At 37.1% G+C, this 20,452-nt stretch overlaps 1 protein-coding gene across 1 annotated transcript in view; it reads right to left on the bottom strand.

The window, feature by feature from the left end:
• Nucleotides 1-20,452, bottom strand: part of METTL25 (methyltransferase like 25) — a 57,205-nt gene that overhangs the window by 34,573 nt on the left and 2,180 nt on the right. Inside the window, exons 2-5 of the mRNA XM_026049729.1 lie at nucleotides 12,814-13,023; nucleotides 8,961-9,061; nucleotides 3,483-4,109; nucleotides 399-543 (exon numbers count right to left, since the gene is read on the bottom strand). Coding sequence (XP_025905514.1) covers nucleotides 399-543; nucleotides 3,483-4,109; nucleotides 8,961-9,061; nucleotides 12,814-13,023 — 1,083 coding nt within the window. The remainder of the gene's footprint in view (nucleotides 1-398; nucleotides 544-3,482; nucleotides 4,110-8,960; nucleotides 9,062-12,813; nucleotides 13,024-20,452) is intronic.

Below are 20,452 nucleotides of genomic sequence, written 5' to 3'. Positions count from 1 at the left end.
TTTTGCTCACAGTTATATATGTACCACTCAACATAAATGAATATTGCATGCGAACAGCCAACAGCAAAATCTGGTACAAAGTATTTCACAAGAATGAAAACATATTGACTAAGAAAGCCTCCACAGTTTATGAGAAAAGTAATGGAATAAAAACAGCTGTATTCATAACCACATAAAACATTCTGCATTAATGTCCTTAATTTCAGAAAGAATATTAGGAATAGTGTTGTAACAGGAAAGCTACAGGGCATCCGGGACTGAATGACCTACATAAAGTAATTAAAAACAGTACTAAGCAAGCCACTGGAAAGGAATGGACTCAAGGTGGTTATTAATTAAAAGGTATAATTTTCTCAACATGCAAATTGGCAGGCACAAGTTAAGCTAGGAAGAATTACCTTCTTGGTTTTCATACTGTTCTGACAACAGATGGTAGCAGCAGCCTACACTGCAAACTGCTTTGATTTCAGGCTTGGCAGTAAAAATTCGTAATGTATTTGGAGCAAGATCTCCGCATGTATGAAGACCAACCATTATAGAGTCCTAAGAGAAAAAGGAAAAAAACAAAACAACAATAAGGCACCTCCTTTTTTTTTTCAATGAAAAGGGCAAAAATAAGATGACAACAAACTCCAAATCCCCAAACATGTTGCAAAAGGTTATTTACTTGTAAGGTTTAAATATACAGCTCCACAAGGACTCCTGCTATTCCATTCCAGAATTTTTAAATGACATATTTCCTCTATGAAGAATCAGAACGGTCATCTCTTTGATTACAGTTACTCATCCCTGCACCTTTCTTGATTGGCTATGAGCAGCAAGCAGCTTAACTGAATGGAAGAAAATGTCCAAGTGGTGACAGGGTATTGATCATTTTCTCTTCCCTTCTCTGGCTTTCCTTTTAATATTACTACTACTGCTATTTCCTTCTTGTTTTACTTCAGATTTACTACCGTAACATATGTGGCTCAACTTACCCTATGGCATTTCTTCCCAATCATAAGTGTGAATTAAAGAGCAGGTCCCTCACCATCTGCTTTGCTATTTCCAAAATTGCACTACTATAGCAGTTTCACAGTAGGTCTGCTACTATTAAGCTAAACATAAGCATATTCTTCCATAAAAACATGGAAAAAAATCAGGTTCAGATACTCTATTCTGTATATCCTATTTCCTGCCTTCCTTTTTTTTTTTCCCCCTTCACTTTCATTTTTTTTCCTGTTTCCCATCCCAATTATCCCTTTTCTCACCATTCATAATATTTTTTTTTACTTTCCATTCAGACTTATTAATTGGAATCAAAACTGTAAAAGTGATGTTTGCTGTTTTGATTCATTAGCAAGGTTATTAACAAGAATTTAACCCTGTTACATTCAAATATGTTAACTTTCTTTAATCATTTTGAATTCACATGCACATCTATTTTTAATCCTCTGCATTACAACATTTTTTGCCATGCATCTATACTCTATAGTGCACAGATGTGTTGGAAGAACAACCCTTTTCTTTCTCTGTTTTCTGCTTTTTCCCTATCTCCCAACTTCTTGCCTTCCACTTCATTTGCACTGTTCCTCTGCACTAGCCCTTTGCTTGATTCAGGATGCCAAAATTTTAGGTGGCAAAAGTTCAGGTTTCATTTTGGCTTAGTTTTTCACCTTTGTACAAGACTTTCTCCCTCATGAAAACATAAAATAGTGAATGGAAGAACAGTGAAGTTTGGAAGCTAATGCAAGAAGTCCACTCGTAGAAAGCACTTAAATCCTTGGAATAGAAAACCTAGAAAGATTCTCTGAGCAGAGAGCCAGGGAAAGATGGCTACCATATGCAAGTCACACGACAAACACTACAACACTCACAATTTCTGAAGTGTCAAGGCAATCTCAGTCACATTTTCTAGTCAGCTACATTTTTGGCCCATCACTGACTTCAGCAGATACCTAGATACTACCAAGAACACTTTCCTATCCTTCAACTCAAGTCTAGCAAAATTTCGTATCTCAACACTAGACATGGGATATACACAATTTCTATCTCTCTATATTTCTATCCCTGTATTTTGTTAGCAATTCAAACAAATTTCAAAAACTATCCTATAAATTAGTAAACAGTAATTTTTCTTATTCCAATGTCTTAGGAAAAATAATTAAAAAAACCTAGTATCATTAAAATAAAAATTCAAAATTCTTTTAAAACATAAATATTTGCACATTTTAAAGTATTTTTAGCTACACATGTTCATCGCACATAGTATGTACACCGATCAGTTATTACTGTGTTCTTACAACAACAAAGTTTTCACTTACAGTAACTTTTTCCTTTAAAGAAAGGCAGTAATATAGGATCTCTTCTGCCTTTTGCACTGATAGAAACTATATACCAAGAGGATACAAAATCCAACTGTGCAAATTTAAGAGCATGTATTTGACATTAGTTTTGCGTGAGTGTAAAGCACAGGAGTAACTCCAGGACCAGGAAGAGTACGTCCGTGCAGGACTGGGGGCACAGGGAGCCTCCAGCTCCTTGCCTGCACTGTGGCCAGGTGGGAACACCCTATTGCTGTCCACCAGCTACATAACCAAGATTCAGACTGCACTCAAGTGAACAAATACTTCATACACTCAGGGTATATCTTTCCTAGACACACATGAGCTAGCTCCACACATTCTCAGATACTTAGTGGGATTTATTAGCTCATATATAGCGTTACTAACACAAACACATGATATTGGAATAGAGACAAATTACAGTCCTTGAATATATTTAATTCTGTTACTACTGAGCACAGACAAGTTTTCATCTTTCCATGAAAGATTACACACTATCTACTTCCACCAGTGTGGGACAGCTCAGGCATATGAGCTAACACAGCTAATACTGCTACTGGTAAGCTGAGTTGTGGCCTGTTTGTGTCCACATACACCTTGTGGGTTAGTAAAATATTAACTGTATTTAAAGTAACTCCAAAAAACATCATGTATAAAGACAGTGTGTATAAAAAAGTCTCTTAAAATATTCTTCACATTGAATACTTGCACTAATTTCTTTTATATCTTCCAAGTTGAAGATAACATTAAAAAATAAAAAACTTAGAAAATAAGAAATTTCAGAGAATAATATGTTTTTCCCACTGTTAAACATAACCATTTTCATAGTAGTTATACGTGTTACTTATAAATTAATCTGTAAAGTAGCTGAATACACTGTTATGTATGCTGGTAATTTTGATAGTTGATTATTTACTCCCCAGATTCTAAAGACTGCTTTACTTGCATATTCCAAATAATCCTAACACACACATTGAAGCAGCAAAACACTCTACACAAGTATTAGACATAGTTACACACAAGTTGAAAAACATCCCTGGGCCAGAATCTCTCATTCATTTACACCTCTGACGCTTCTCTACACGCAAACATTTGGTATATAGGAAATTAACAACATGAAGGTAGTACACAATCTACATCAAATATTAGTAAAATAACCTCCAGATCTGTAATGATGTCACTGAGTTCTGTTTCTGCTGTGATGTAGGAGGTCAATGGAAAATAAAGATTCGATTCACTTGACTTGCTTGCTTTAGCCTGGAGAGAAGCCATTTTTCTCCGTGTCTTTTCCTCTTCACAGAGCTCCTCACAGTCACGCCGAGATGAAGTAAAAATATCAACAGCATCAGCAGGCAGAACATTTAGAATATCAAGAATATTTCCTGAAAGTTTGTCCTCATCAGATTGTGTCTGAGCCGCCAAATTAATTTCAGTTTGTTTGCTGGTTTCAGGTTTAGCTATCTCTGTGAAAACACCAGAATCTTGGGTAGTCACTCGGAACTGACTTTGAAGATCACTGTTATTATTTAAGGGCTTTTCATCAGTATTTGATTCACATTTAATTTCAGTTTGCACTGGCCTATCATTCACCTCTTCCGACTTCTGGCTTTTGAGATTTGCTCTCGCCCGACTCTCATACGCTCTCCAGTGCTTCTTCAATTTCCTGTTCCTTTCATGAGCACCATGAGTGTTGCTGTTTGACGAATCAATTCCATAAACTTTTAAGTTATAGTGCATGGACAAAAAGGAACTCAGGTAGCCCTTTCCAGAACCTATATCAATTACCTAGAGGTAATCAAAAAGAAAGAACTCTATTATTGAGCAATAAGTAGGATACATTTCAATCAAATGTAAACAATTTCCTTAAAAAAGTAAGCACAGATTTCATATCTACCCATAATTATCATGGAATTCATAATTATCACTTATCCCACTTCATTCACTTGCTTTGCTGAACTTTGTGCTGATTTTAAAACACAAAAATAAATCAGAACTGATTCATTCCAGACAACAGACACTACACTGCTTATGCAACATACACATCCTGGCTCTTCTGGAGAAGTCTTTCACTTTAATTTTCGACACAGAATTTCCTTCTGCTAAGGAAAATAACCACAAGCTACCACCAATACCACCCAGAATTTCCAAATTAGCCAGATTACATAGTTAGGAAAGAAAGAATTTCTATTATTTGAATTTATACATCTAACTGCCACATTTATTACGCTAAGTTAGAAGTCTCCTACCTCTGGATATACAGAAATAAAATTCTCCAGTTTCTTACTTAACCACTACAGACACATGCCTAAAGGTCAACAGTGTGAACATTGCGTCTTAAGTCAGAACATTTATATCAGTTTCCCTTCTTATGAAAATGACCCGTTCAGGGATCTATATAACCTAAGGATATTTTTGTAATAAAATAAAGGGGCTCAGATGCCATGTGATTTTCACAACCTGTTCCAGAAGGAGTGAGTAGAAAGGATATTCCAGAAGTTTAGTTTAGTTTGTTGAAGTATATCCTACTTCAACAAACCCTGCACAGAGTAGTACTGCAAACAACCTCATAACTTAAGCACATAAACACAACTTTTACTATGTGTGTTTTAAATTATATTAATATATTATTTATTTGTGTTAATATACATTATACATGTGTGTATGTATATATTTGTAATCTATGTATTTCACAAAAACAGGCAATAGATTATCAGTTCTCTAAGGAAACGAACTGATAATGGTCTCTTCTGTTCAGGTGTCTCTCAGAAATTATACTCACTAGATACAATGGTTTATCCGTTACTATATGTTCTTGCAAATGACAAATACAAGTTTATTTTTAATGTCTTATTCTTGGTCTGTAAGACATTCATAAAAAAAGGTATAACAAAATACACTCAATGTAGCCTTACTCTCACTGAAGTGACAATCTTTATTCTAAGAGCTTTTTAGGTTTGTATAGCCATGAAATTTGGACAAAAATCAAAAATTCAAAATCTGAAAGACCACACAAAACAGCAAACTACTATTAGATATAGGTTATTTAACCATGCTACATGTGGTTCTTCATGTGATGCTGCAGCACACTTGCCGTCTACACACTACAATTCTCAATTTTCTTGAATGAAATCAGTGCAGGAGTGAATTTACTGATATAAAATTAAGAAAGACTCTAAACATACTATTTTTGAATGTAACTTTCATCACCAATATTCTTCCAGAATATTTAAAAGGAGGGAGAAGTGCTCAAGGAATAAATCAACTCACCGCTTTACAAAAGAGATATTATTATTATGCAGAATATGCACATCTCCATTTCTACAAGGTTCAGAATTATTTCTGTGAAAGGAACCATGCAGAGATATAGATTCAGATAACTCATACGTGCTATGGCTGTACTCTAGTGGCTGTAAAGACAAACTACTGTTTTGGTAGGATTTATTTGTTTCCAAGCAAAACGACAAGAGTAACAGACTGTTACATTAATACTGGGACAATGGCTCTAAAATGAAGGGAAGATGTGGCTACAAATAAGTAGCCAACTATTTTGTGCTGAATAGATAGACATGATTAAACTAATCCCTGCTTTACCCTTCCTTCACTGCAGAAGGAAGGGTGATCAGCAATCTGTAGTGTTATTAAGATGAGATTTCCATGATCCAATATACTTTAAAGGTCCTGTGTGCCATGGGTTGGGTACTGTGTTTAAACAGCTTCTAGCACAATCAAGAACTCGATTTCTGGAAGCATTCCGTTGTTTTCCAGCACCAAAACACAAATTTAATAGCTTCTGAATTCAGAGTTAAACTTGTATTGCCTACACTGCAACTCTTGATGTACATGTTGCAATTTCCAAGGAAACCTTATCAAATAATGCAAAGAAAACTAATATGTATTTAAGCAAAGAACTACCACTGGCTTCTTTTCAGAAATGAATCAAGAGTAATATAAAAAGTTCTTCTTGTATGATACAAACAGATAAAAAGGGGCAGTAAGCAATTTAAAAATCTTTAAAGTTAGCACGCTCTAATGCTTTAATTTAAATCATTAACCTGAAAGTGATTACAGTACTCATGATTTTTTTATGCTTTTATTCTCATTTTACTACGTATTACATTATAAAACACCACAAGAGCATAATATCCTTTACCACCCATTATACATCATGGGTACAGAGGTGAAACTGAGGGCATTCTTCAGTCTTTCAGTGATCTCTAGTATCTGAAAGAAACACCCTGAGGACATACGCTGTTGTAAAACATGTGTTGTGTTTTCATAGCTCAAGATTTTTTAATTAAATGCTACATATATTTGTTTTGCAAGAAGGACACAAAAAAAATCAATAAGGAAAAAATCTCTCCTAAAACTTAACAATTTCTGTATTTTCTTAAGTTGAAAGGTAACCAAAACAAAAGAAGTTGCTTTTAATAACTGAGAAGGAGATTTTTTTTTTTTAATGTAACTGGAAAGCTCTTTTCATATATTAGGGATTTGTAACTTTGAACAAATAAATTTTGTTGCAGTGTATGACTAAAATGCAAAAAAAAAGTTAATATAAAGCAGTCGACCTTTCATATTCAGTGATATACTGCAATGTTTTTCATTAAATACTACACTTTTTTTCCAAAAAAAAACAATAGAAAATAATCTTTTGTCTAATGATACCCCAAACCAACTGATAAAAGTGCATAATCACTGGCTGAAATTGCAGCATATTGACAGATACTTAATAATGATTGCTTTGAGATTTTATTAGCAACCAGCTATATCAGGCCTTACGTCAGGTCATTAAGGTGGCTCTATTTTTTTTACTCTCTGAATGTAGGTTTTTCTTTCCTTTCATTCCTGAATCTCACAGGACCTATTTGAAATTTAAATGAAAATGCTATATGAAACACCACTATTCCACCTTCTGAACACCGAGTATTGCATCATAGGCAAACTACAATTTTCTGTAGCTTTCTCACTACATGAAAGACCTCAACACTTGAACAGCTGACACTTGCCTGAAGTAAAAGTCAAAAACATTTAATGAAGAGGAGAACACACTTTCAGGAATTTGACAGTATTGTATGTTTATTCTTTACAGACAACATCCACCTACCTGAAAATTCCTGAAAGAGCTACTGAAAGAGCTACCTACACATTCTCTGTAAATGATCATGGATGGTCACCAACTGATTGCATCTCATCCAGTGATATTTGGCAACTACAGCTGTCTTTTACTTATCAATCCCCGCTGTAATTATGGAGCAGGCTGCCTTTGCCCTCTATAGCTGTTTCTCACAAAACAGAGATTCTGAGTTTCAATCTTGATTTTCAAAGATGCCACAGATCTGGCCTCAATCTGACAGAATATTTACTCTCAGAACACATCATTTATACTGTTTAAGTTAAATTCTCAGTCTCGGCTGAATAATTTCTAAATCACAGTCCAGCTTCATCAACTGACTCCAGTTTAGGAATTCTCATTCCAGTCCACTGTGGCAGCAGCAGCAACTCAGGACTCTGCAGTTCTATCTGCAGCAGCAAACAACAGTGCACAAACATATACCCTAGTATAAACACACTTTACATGCCTCTCCACGGTACTCATTTCTAGGAGTTTCTCCCTGGCGCTGTTATAAAACATTCCAACTAGTCCCCCATGGAAAAGGGTCAGGCATCATCTGGGACACAGAGATCCCTCTCAGCGAAGGAAACATTCTTTTCTGAAGGAGAGAGTTTAGCTAAATGCATGAGAGGAGGAATATGCCATTTCCTTCAATGTTCTCACCCAAATTACTTCTGTTGACAGATTTAGCCTTCCAGTGCGTCTCCACACCTACATTCATTTCATATACTTTTAAAAAACATTAAGAAAAAACAGTATTTTTAAAGCTGTACTGAGAAAAGGAAGGCTAAGAGAAAATAGGCAGCAGAAAATCTGGGCAAGTATTCTCAGCCTTGCTTTTAAAAAACTATAGCCTTTGTTTGAGCATTATTGAATAACTGGTTTGGATCCTGCCAACTAAACCTGACTACCTGAAATATACAGTTACATATTTCTTCTTTCAAACTGATCTACCCTGAAACTATAAAGACAGTATCTAAAGCCCTAATTAAATATCTCAGTATATCTTACAGAAAGGCTGCCAGCATTAAACAAGAAGGAAAATTCCAAATACCTTGCACCAGAATAAGAAAGCATACTTTTAAAATTGTCCAGATTTTCTTGGGCTTTTTTGGTTTTTGGTTGTTTTAGCACAGTACTGTTGTGTACCTAAAGGAAGGGAAAGTGCAAAATTTTGCTCTCTTAGTTACACCTGCCCATGATATGGAACTTTTAAAAGAGAAACTACCTGTGCATAACGAAAAGCAGTACTATTTTTAACCACTCAACATACAAAGGATGATTACATTCATTAAAATTTTTCATGAGTCATAAAATCAAAATGACAGACAGAGAGGCAGTTTCTTGAGAATGATACCTTGGCAAGCAAGCTAGTTCTTCAGCTACAGGTTTTTATTTATCAATAATTATTTCCATGAAAAATAAAAATAGCAGTGACAGAGTATCAAACTACAGCATATGAACATGTCAAAAAGAATAATTTTAAGGTCCATACTAACATACAGGAAGAAATGCTTTCTTACCTGCTTTATGCCATAATAACTTGCTATGCTGTCTACCAGCTCTGACATCACCTGCACTTCATGTGATTTCTTATTATTCATGAATTCATCAGTTTTAATGCCTACATCAAATTAAGAAAATGAATACAATTAAGACAATTCAGAATAACTGAACCTTATAATAAACTGCAATAAACACATGCCTAAAATAAATTAAGCATTTTGCTATTTTAGGGGGTAGTAATTTTGAATTAAAATCTCACTAGATAATCATAAAACTAAATTTCTGAATTAAAGATTAGTATAATTTAAACATTCTTTTAGAAAACACTAACTGTTTTGTTGAAGAATGCACTAATGAGGTGGAGTTAACCTCTACTGCCAATTCACTGTGCTAAATGGCAGGCACCCGCTATGCTCATCTCCACATCCCCCAACCAAAGGAGCAATTCAGAGATTGTGAGAAAACCAGGCCATCATTATTAGTCCAGTGTAATTGATTATAGTTAGGTCAATGGGAATTTTTGTGAGGTAAATCTGAATGAGAGTTGCAGAAACTGGACTGCTATTAGTAAGATGAATTTTAGAAAACAAGACTTTTCTACACAACTAGGACTATTAATATAGCTCTCCATTTGGTGGGTTTTCTTTTGCACAGAATGTGTTTATCTGTCCAGAATCATATCATTAGGCAATAACTATGTTCATTCTTTAATCAGATCATGCTGGGAAGACAGCCAAGAGTGTTTTCATTTAGAAGACAGTGGGGAATTGAACTGAGCTCATGCAAAATCTAGTGTTTTTCCTCATTTTTAAAAACCCCAGAGAAACTCTGTTTCTTAAACATCTGTTTTTTTTATAATAAGCTGTTGTGACAAGATTTAAAATGTAGAATAGATTCTATGAACTTACAGAAAAAAATAACAGACTAAAATACTTTTAAACAAAATCAGATAGAAAAACTGCCTGTCATTTAATTGTTAGCATTGTAATGCTCATTAACTTTAAACTGGTTAGGGTCTTCATAAAGAAACTAACACTCAAAGCGTGGCCATTATTATCTTTATCATGAACACACTGCAAGGTTACAGCACGCTCTTAATACAACATTCAAGTCAGCTTCCCCTCTTATATTCAGATATGAACCTAGTAATAAAAGCTGGGTTCTTCCTTGTCAGACAAATTCTTCTGGATCCTATGACATCTCTCGTATGAGGAGAGACTGAGTGAGTTGGGCCTGTTTTCTCTGGAGAAGAGAAGGCTGAGAGGGGATCTGATTAACATGTATAAGTTCATGAAGGGGGAATGTAGGGAGGAAGGGGCCAAGCTCTTCTCAGTGGTGGCCAGTGACAGGACAAGGGGTAATGGGTGCAAGCTGCAACACAGGAAGTTCCATCTCCAGGTGAGGAGGAACTTCTTTCCTGTGAGGGTGAGAGAGCCCTGGCACAGGCTGCCCAGGGAGGCTGTGGAGTCTCCTTCTCTGGAGATCTTCCAAACCCGCCTGGATGCCGCCCTGTGCCCCGTGCTCTGGGTGTCCCTGCTGGAGCAGGGGGTTGGACTAGATGATCTCTAGAGGTTCCTTCCAACCTCAGCCATTCTGTGACTCTGTGATTCTGTGATGACCTCAATGCAAGGAACTTGATTGTTCAAGAAAATCTGCTGTGAACTTTGGTAGGAAGCAACGGAGAAACTCCTTTAGATTCAAAACTTCCATTCTGGACATCTATGTCAACACTACATTTAAAAAGGTTTGTTCTCATTTTTTTTAAGCAATTATTCATAGGTAAGGGTAGGAGTTTTTGTGTTTTTAGGGCTTAATAAGGTAGAGAGCTTAGCGAAAGTAGATGATATAGTATAGCACAGGGCATAGAGCTTAGGGCATGGCACTCGGAAGATCTCGTGATGTCACGGGAGGTTAGGAGCATAATTAATTTATGCAGTTTACTGATAACCCCATGCCATACAAGGTGAAAAGTAGAAATTAGTCTCCCGATTGGGCAGTAGGTGAGTCTCCACATTCAGCTGGAGTATATAGGCAGACTGAACTGCGCAATAAACGCCATTTTGCTGCATCCCCCATACTGGTGTCTGTGCTCTGGGGCCCTGGGGTGAGGACAACCCCAGGTCAGTCCAGCTAGCAAACGAGGCTTGCCGACCCCTGTCGGCAACAGGTAAGATAATCATATGTCTAACGTGCTAAATAAGTTTGAAAACCATTCAAGTATGCAATCTGTGGGAATATGCTTCCAAGCATGATTGTACTAGAATAAGGAAATTCTCTACAAACATCTCAGTGTAAATGGAATTATCCCAAAGAATATTTTTCATGATATGAGCATAAGCATCTTGAAGTTGCTCATTTTCTCAGACTCACTCTTCTCTTGCCTTGCAAGTAGTAGCAACTGAGCAAATGAATATATTTTCTGAAAACAGAATTAAGTACAAATATCTAAAATACTTTGGAGTTAAAAGATCACAAGTCTTATTTCGCAACTTGTATGACAACCCTCAAATTTGGAATTTTGCTTCTCTCAAGTCAGTCAGCAAGCCCTCCACTGGGTTAATTTAACTGTTACATACAGTGAATTCAATACAAAAGTTTCAGATTCTACCACTGTATATATAAAACACTTGGAACACTCTCCATTTTTATTATGAAGTACAATTTAAAACTACAACTTCACAATCTCAGGGTCCAGTTATCATTCTGTTATCACCAAGAATCATTCCTGCAAGATGCCAAACAAGATATTCAGCATCTGTCTTATTGCAGATGTTCCATTTTGCATGACAAAAGACAGAAAATCTTCCTACTTTTCTCTAAGAAAGCTCATTTAAATATGAAATCGAGTATGGGTATAATAAGGTAGAACTACAGAACTGCAGAACACAGGGTAAAAGGGCATTCAAAAAAATGAAAATAGCTAAAAGGTAAGTAAAAGAAAAACTGCACCGTTGGACATAGGGAAACATAAGGAAAAAAGGCTTTAGATGAAAGAAAAGCAGAAGGAAAGAAGCCAGAAAGGAAAGTTACAGTAAGACCAATCAGTCACAGTCTGTTAGAGTGTTTTACCTGTGGCATTTTGGTAATTATGAAGAAATGGAAAAATGGTAAAGCAAATATGGAAAATGGCTAACCTGGAAAAAGATCACTGCAGAAAAGGGCAGAGATGGCCAAAATCTGCAATGGTGCTACCACTTATGATAGAAAAGGTCAGAAGAGTTTTAATATATTATAGAGACAGAACACATCACAGCGCAAAGAGCTGCTCAGCATCTGTCTCTGAAAAATTAATGAGAAGTTTGAAAGACAGCAACAAATCCATGACGGCTCAGGTCTTACTGAAGAGCACACCTGCTGTGAAAATGACAGCAGTTAAAGTAAGTAGAAATGCCTATTTATCATCTGATAAAGAAATACAGTCTGGGGTAAGACTTCCCTTGTAAAGCTGCCAGCTTGAGAGTGTTTTCATACAATTTCTGTAACTATAGAGAAAGAAACAACTCTAGTCTTAAGACATATACTTGGAATTGGTCCCCAAAAATACAGACTGAAATCTCAAAAAGAAAATGATTTCATTCAAAGCCTTATAGGGACACATTCAGTTAAATACCTAAGCACATACAAAAGGTGCAACAAAAAATCCCTCCTAGGGGCAGGGCCCCAGGATGGTAGGCTGAGGCTTTTCAAAAAAGCAGCACTTGCAGTCATGATTCTTGCTGCTGAAGGAGACAAAAAAAAAAAAAACAAAAAAAAACAATAAAAGGAATAAAACTTTGTATATGAATTGTAAGTCAAATAATGTGCTTGCTTGCCCAAAGAAAACAGCACTGCAAAGGACACATACAAAATTAACTATAAAGGTAAATGTACCGTTTCTTTCTTGATGGTCTCCTCTCAGGGCTTCAAGTAACTCTTCCAACGGTGTACACATGCCAAGGTTTGACAAAGAGTAATACCTGGCAGCCAGGGCAAAGGACTGCACATCCATAACCTTCTGAGACTCCTCACAGAAGACACTGGAAAGCCTGCTCTCATCTGTATGGAAAGAGAAAGGAAAAGATCTGGTTCTATTTACAAAAACACAATCAAGTCATAAGAAGTTCTAAGACACCGACCTGCCATTTTTGTATGTATAAATTGTTTTCTTCCTTCAGAATTTAGCTCAAACTTTGCCTTGGTTAAGTTAGTGTGAACTTGGAAAAATCTATTCTTTTTGCAGAGCCGTTTTAGTAAAACCTGTATGGGAATTCTGTTAAGATTATCACTTACCCTCTGCCTACAAGCTTCCTCATTATGCATTTCATAATTACCCCATCTGACAGTATATATTACTATAATGATTTTTAACGGAAATACAGCTGTTCAACATGCAAAATGTCTTGACTTACAATCATTACATTCATGTATTTTCCTACCTGCTTTTTAGCTGGGGAATCTACTGGGAGAATTAAATTAACTTTCATCTCCAGTCAGGTGCAATCCAAAGTTAAAGCCTGACGCATATTTTCACAGATTCACAGAATATTTAAGGTTGGAAGGGACCTCTACAGATCATCTAGTCCAACCTCCCTGCTCAAGCAGGCACACCTAGAGCATGTGGCACAGGGTGGCATCCGGGTGGGTTTTGAAGACCTCCAGAGTAGGAGACTCCACAACCCCCCCTGGCAGCCTGTTCCACTGCTCTGTCACCCTCACAGTAAAGAAGTTCCTCCTCACCTGGAGACGGAACTTCTTATGCTTCAGCTTGTGGCCATTACCCCTCGTCCTGTCACTGGCCACCAGTGAAAACAGCCTGTCCCCTTCCTCCCTGCATTCTCCCTTCCTGAACTTATACATATTAATCATATCCCCTCTGAGCCTTCTCTTCTCCAGAGAAAACAGGCCCAGCTCRCTCAGCCTCTCTTCATACGAGAGATGTTCCATTCCCTTAATCATCCTGGTTGCCCTTCTCTGGACCCTCTCGAGAAGCTCCACGTCCCTCCTATACTGGGGTGCCCAGAATTGAACACAGTACTCCAGGTGTGGCCTCACCAGAGCTGAGTAGAGGGGCAGAATCACCTCCCTTGACCTGCTGGCAACACTCCTCCTGATGCAGGCCAGGATCCCATTGGCCTTCTTGGCCACGAGGGCACACTGCTCACTCATGGTTAACTTGGTGTCAACCAGGACTCCCAGGTCCCTCTCCGTGGAGGTGCTTTCCAGCAGGTCGACCCCTAATCTGTACTGATGCCTGGGGTTATTCCTCCCCAGGTGCAGGACCCTGCACTTGTCTCTGTTGAACCTCATGAGGTTCCTCTCTGCCCAACTCTCCAGCCTGTCCAGGTCCCTCTGGATGGCAGCACAGCCCTCCGGAGTGTCGGCCACTCCACCCAGCTTGGTGTCATCTGCAAACTTGCTCAGGGTGCATTCCGTGCCCTTGTCCAGGTCATTGATAAACAAGGTGAACAGCACTGGGCCCAGTACTGACCCCTGGGGGACACCACTGGCCACAGGCCTCCAACTGGACTTGGCCCCATTTATCACCACCCTCTGAGCTCTGCCATCCAGCCAGCCCTCGATCCACCGCACCGTGCACTCATCTAGTGCACTGTCCCGGAGCTTCTGTATGAGGATGTTATGGGAGACAGTGTCAAAAGCCTTGCTGAAGTCAAGGTAGACAACATCCACGGCTCTCCCCTCGTCCAGCCAGCCTGTCACCCCATCATAGAAGGCTATGAGGTTTGTCAGACATGACTTCCCCTTGGTGAATCCATGCTGACTGCTCCTCAGCAGCTTCTTCTCCTCCATATGCCCGGAGATTCTCTCTAGGATGAACCGCTCCATCACCTTTCCAGGGACAGAGGTGAGGTTGACCGGCCTGTAATTGCCCGGCTCCTCCCTCTTGCCCTTTTTGAAGACTGGAGTGACGTTGGCTCTCTTCCAGTCCTCGGGCACCTCCCCTGCTCTCCAGGACATTTTGATTTTGAATGAAGTATTTTGGTTAGATATTACTTAGTACTTTATTAGTTAGTACTTTAGAAAACACTAACTTTTTAAAAATATAGACCTACTTTAAAGTAAAAAATGCAATAGTATGAATCACTTAATATTTCTGGGAATACAGTGATTTCAAATGGTATATTTTATACTTTTAATACATGGTATATTTTCTAATTCATAATAATTTAGCTGAAATTATTTGTTGATTTCTACATAGTTCTGTTAAGAGTCTTTACATGGTTAAAAACTTAAAATTTCAGTAAGTCTCTAAGTTTTTTAATTCCAAGTTGGAACACCCAAAAAAGGAGGCAATTATCTACATAGTGGAGAAGTGCCAGCCAACCTTGAATAAAGCAGCAATCTAGATTCTCGGTAGCACTGAATGGTATAAAAAGATGTGTGAAAATATCTTCGATATTACAGTTTCAGCATAATTTAAAAACACTAGTAGTAGTACTGGATTTTGGGTTAGCCTGTCAATTTGACATGACAGTTTACACACACTACACAAAAAGATCCTTTTGGACATATGAAAGACACAGTGACATACAGAACATACTGAAACTATCAAGTAACAGGGTGTCAGTATCCAGTACACCCCACACACATATACTAGTATAGCAGGTTTCTAGAGATAGATTTTTTTAAATGAATTAACCTTTGCATTAGGAAATTAGATTAGAATCACTTCAATTTATTTCCTTTATTTTCTGTAAGACTCTGTAGAAGAACCTTGCTTTCAGTGTAAAAATGCTTACACCAAAAAAAGGGAATGTTTATTCATACTGCTTGCTAGAAAAATAAACCCTTGACTTCTCTCAATGTCTGTATGTGTGGTGATGTTGATAGAAAAACATATTTACTGAGGAAAATCTATTTTTTATATATTGTTTTTAAAGGGACTTTCATTCACTTCACTCATTTAAGATTTTCCATATACATGCAGTGTTTCCTGCAATTTACACATACTCACAACATGAATGTAGCCTGAGCTCCCCCAAATGCATAGAAATCTATCGGTTGGATCCATGGGGAACTGATCACTAATCTATCAAGCAAGAGAACAAAGTTGAAGGGATTCAACTAGCTAGGCTACATGCCAGCAATTATTGAGGAAGTGATAAAGAAGAGGCATTAAATCTCAAGGTGCAGAGGGATATTTTGCCAGCTGTTCAGCACCGTTGCCAGGTGAAGAAGGAATCTAATCTTCCTGATGAGAAGTTGGCGTTCCCATTTCATCAATATGATGGTCTCTCTCATGCAGTACAGCACTTAGTATAACATACTTGTGAAAATTACAGCCCATTCCAAAACATATTTATGCTTTTTTTATCTCCGAATTTTATTACCTCTGTGTCCAGCAAAGCTATTTTTGGCATTTGAAAAAGATGGAGCACCTGACACTGAAACGTATAATGTTTTTAGTTAGTAACACACATTTTTAAATATTCCGGCCAATCTTGTATGATAAAATGAAAAACGAAACATAAACCTTGCCTTCCAAAATCCATTTATCTTTTTAATGGTATGTAATTACATGAAATAAAGGAGTTTGGAAATATATTGGAATGTCATCTTATTACAAGTCATTTCTTTAATAAAACTTAGGCAAATAAGAAACAGATCTGAATAAACTTTAGTTTCTGTACATTTCATTTTCATACATGTACATTACATAGCCATTAAACATCCATGCTTACACTAAAAAATATTTTGCTTTCTAAGTAGTATTTTTTTCAAAATATCTGGCTAGACGTGAGTAATTTTCAGTAACATTTATGTTCCGCATGTGCTGATCTGTGGAAAAAAAAGTGGAAAAAAAAATGCCTTCTGATATTGCAACAGTGTTGGCTACTTGGAGGTGGAAGAACAAATACTGTTGTTCTTGTTTTGCGTAATAGGATAACAACCTGCACAAGCTACTTAAAAGTATTCTGTTTAGGTAACTATCCTGCACAGAAGATACACCTAGACTGACTAGAAACTAACAACTCTGCTATTACCTTTCTGCAAAAACATCAGCTTCCTGGACACCTAAATGGTCATATCCTCACTATCTATCAAATGAGTAACTGCACGAAGGCCGTTGAGCTAGGCACTTCATTTCTACAACAGGAGCCATCATCAAACGGTAGCAGAAGCACTATCCCAAACACTTCTTGTTCCCCTAGGTAGGGAATAGATATTATGGACCCCTGTGGAGACTTTCATCCCATGAGGATTCTCAGCTGGGGAAAGAAACGTCATCCGAGAATGAGCCCTTCCCACTCTAGGGCAAAAAGGGTCAAAATCCACAGATGCTCTCACACCCATCCCCAAACCTCATGCCTCCTTCCAATTCCTCTTAAGTTCTCCCATTGTAGTTCCTTACAACCTCAATGAAGAAAAATCAGTATCAGTGAAAATTATTTCATAAAACAAGATTAGTCTTGAATCTCAAAGGAGACTAATTATATTTCACCAGGACGTGATCCTGAGAACTAATATACATCAATACCCTCCTGGATACAATACACTGAATATATTGAGTTTGCATTTTTTAGCATCCATCCTTTCTCATTGTTTCCTGCCAATCTCTCCACATTGCACATGAACAGCTTATCTTGGTACTCAATAATTTTATTAGGTTAAGGAGTGTTTATTGAAATCTGGAGTTTTTTGCTTCTTTATTAGAACTCACAAGAAGCTTATAAACCCGATGCTCATCTAACTTTTTCAACAGCTGGCTTAATAAAACAGATTAACTCTCCTTACAAATCTTGCATCACTAAAATTATGTAACATTATACATTATGTAACTTTCCTGAAATCGCTCTTCTGATTGAAGAGCATTAACAGAACTACCAAGGTCTCATATACAATAACTGACATATCACATATTGGTGAACTCCTACCAAATTTACATCATCCCAGCACGACAACTAAAAGGAAAAACTCACCTGCCCTATTAAAGTAAGGTATCTAAAGTATTACTTGAAATACCACAATGGCAGCTCTTTAAACAAGTATTGTCTTTGATTTTTAAAAATAGTGGTTTTCTCAACATGTTTCTGTTTTGGTTGTTCACAAGATAAAAATCTAACATATTTTAACTCATCATTTGCAAATACATGATGGTAAATGGCAGCTTTCTGATGCAGAAAAAAAATACATGAGAGTTTTACTTATTTACAAGTGGTTATTCTTTAGGGTCCAACTGAAAACATAGAGGCCTCCTTATACGTGGTGATTATTACCTGATTATGATCATTACTTGAGAATATTCTTTAAAAATAATTCATACAACATGCTGTCATTCCCTTACCTATACTACAAAACAGAACTCTGCTGCTTAATTCTAGGAAAAACTAGAGCTCAGCATATCTGTTTGCTGAAATAAAGTAATGTAGAATATTGCACAAAGTCTTGTGTTTACTTTTTTCAATTTACAGGGCTATGTGAATATGAACTGACAACTTCACATTTAAAAAACAATATGTCAAACTCACTCAAAATTTCCTTTAATAGGAACTTCTTTTCTAGAAGTGATTCTAGAGTGTCAGAGGATTTTTTTTCTCCACTGCATTCATTTTTTCGTGATAGTGTAGGGACTCAATATATTTGTAAAGGTATAAATGTACAATTTCTCAAATACTTAGGCAGCTAAGTTTTCACCATGTGAAATCATTTTGTCATTTTACACATATACTAAGAAAGGTGTTTGGGATGCATGACCACAATCTTGCCAATTTGGACGTAGAAAATAAACCTATTCTCATAGCCACTGCCAAAAAATGTGACTGACAGCACATTATGGAAGTACTCTAACACTCATCAGAAACGTAATACATTTATCTAATCTTTGAATAGCTGACAACTCTCAGTTACAAACACACAGTCAATATTTTAAAGAAAGTACTTCACTTTGTGTTTTCATGTGACTAATATCTAATATTCACTTGTACAAAAAACCTACAAAGACACCCTGTATTTTTTCCATTAGCTTGAAGACCTCACATCTTTCTACAGCGTATTCCTTTTAGTCATAAAATGTCCCTCCTCAACCATTCCTTTCTGTGTTATATTTCTTGATACACATTTTGGATGAAGATCAATAAATGATTTTCACACTGTAGAATCTTCCTGGTTCTACTGCACCCTTCCATGGGCTTTCCTGCATATAAAGTTAAGATCAAGGTAAATGTCCTTTACAGCTTTATTTTAATGACCTCACTAAGTAAGAACTTTTGTTCATATTTAATTTTATGTCCTTATTATCAGCCACGATCAGTTTTGACCCCACCCAGCACTACCTGTCAAAAACATTAAAACTAAAGGATTCTGTTCTTGCTGCCCCATACTTTTGCTTCATAACCAGATCATCATCTTCCCTTTCCACCTGGCTTTTAAAGTCAATTCACATTTAATTCACATTAATTTATTTCATGTACAAACAAATTGTTGCTTTTTTTTTTTTCCTGATACCTCAATCCTTCCTTGAAAAAGTGTGGTCTGACAATGCTTTGAAAATCTTTAGACCCAGATATATTATAAAGTGATGTAGCAATTTCCCGTTCTTCAATATTTCCAAACTCATGTCATTATCTCAGTGTGCCTTTTATGCCAAAAACCATAGAGCTCTGCATGCTATTTTCTGTCAACTCCTTCATTACATCCAACATGGCTCTCTGTCTCACATGCATACTTCATGTAGCAGTCACTGCCATGCAAGAGTGACACTCCATGAGCTTTGGCACAATAGCAGTGATTTTACCCTCATTTTTAAACTAATCTTCTTGCTGGGACTCAGCCCCCCAAACAGCATGTCTTTCAGATGCTTTATCTTCATTTTTGTATTCTGCCTAAAAGCATATTACTGCTGTGCTTCCCTTTTACATGGAGTGCAGTAAATTCAGTAATGCAGTTTCATGGTCAGCCTCCTCCTGAGTTACTTGAAAACTATCAAAAAATATGAAGTGCTTCTTAAATAGCTCTTGTCAGAAATGAAACAGCTTTCTGTCTTCTTTTGCCAGACACTCATTACAGCAGATATATAGCCAAAGAGCATTTAAGCCTTTTCCAGCTGCCCCTTATATTTACAGAGTTTCAGCATTTGGAGAACTTTCTAACTTTGACATCTGCTTGTACCAGCTTTCTGCTTTATTTCCATTCTTTGGGAATTAGAGCAAACGAGCCTTACAGTTACAAGTTCCATTTAATTTCTGCTTTCTAACAGAACAGGGGGCAACTTCATGAAATGAGATGGTTGCTGCAACACACACTCATGAGAGCCTCTTAGAAGAGTCAAAATATAATTCCTCCAAGCTCAGCCATGTTTCTGAATTTTATCTGTTCCAGATCTATCCCATTAACCTGGAGAAAAAAAAAGATGAGTGGAAAAGCAGAAGCAGCTTAAATTGAAGGCATGTATTTGTGACAATGTGGAGAGGCCTGTGGAACGGCAGGTGGACAAGCTTTGTATGAACATAAAACAGCTCAGTGAACCAGCTTGAAAGTCCCGTATGCTCCAGGTAATGTCACTCCCCAACAA

The sequence above is a fragment of the Nothoprocta perdicaria genome, unplaced genomic scaffold (genome assembly GCF_003342845.1).
Source record: "Nothoprocta perdicaria isolate Ctin4 unplaced genomic scaffold, notPer1 scaffold_61, whole genome shotgun sequence".
Lineage (NCBI taxonomy): Eukaryota > Metazoa > Chordata > Aves > Tinamiformes > Tinamidae > Nothoprocta > Nothoprocta perdicaria.
The sequence above is the reverse complement of the archived record's forward strand: the minus strand, read 5'-3'. Positions and strand labels throughout refer to the sequence as shown.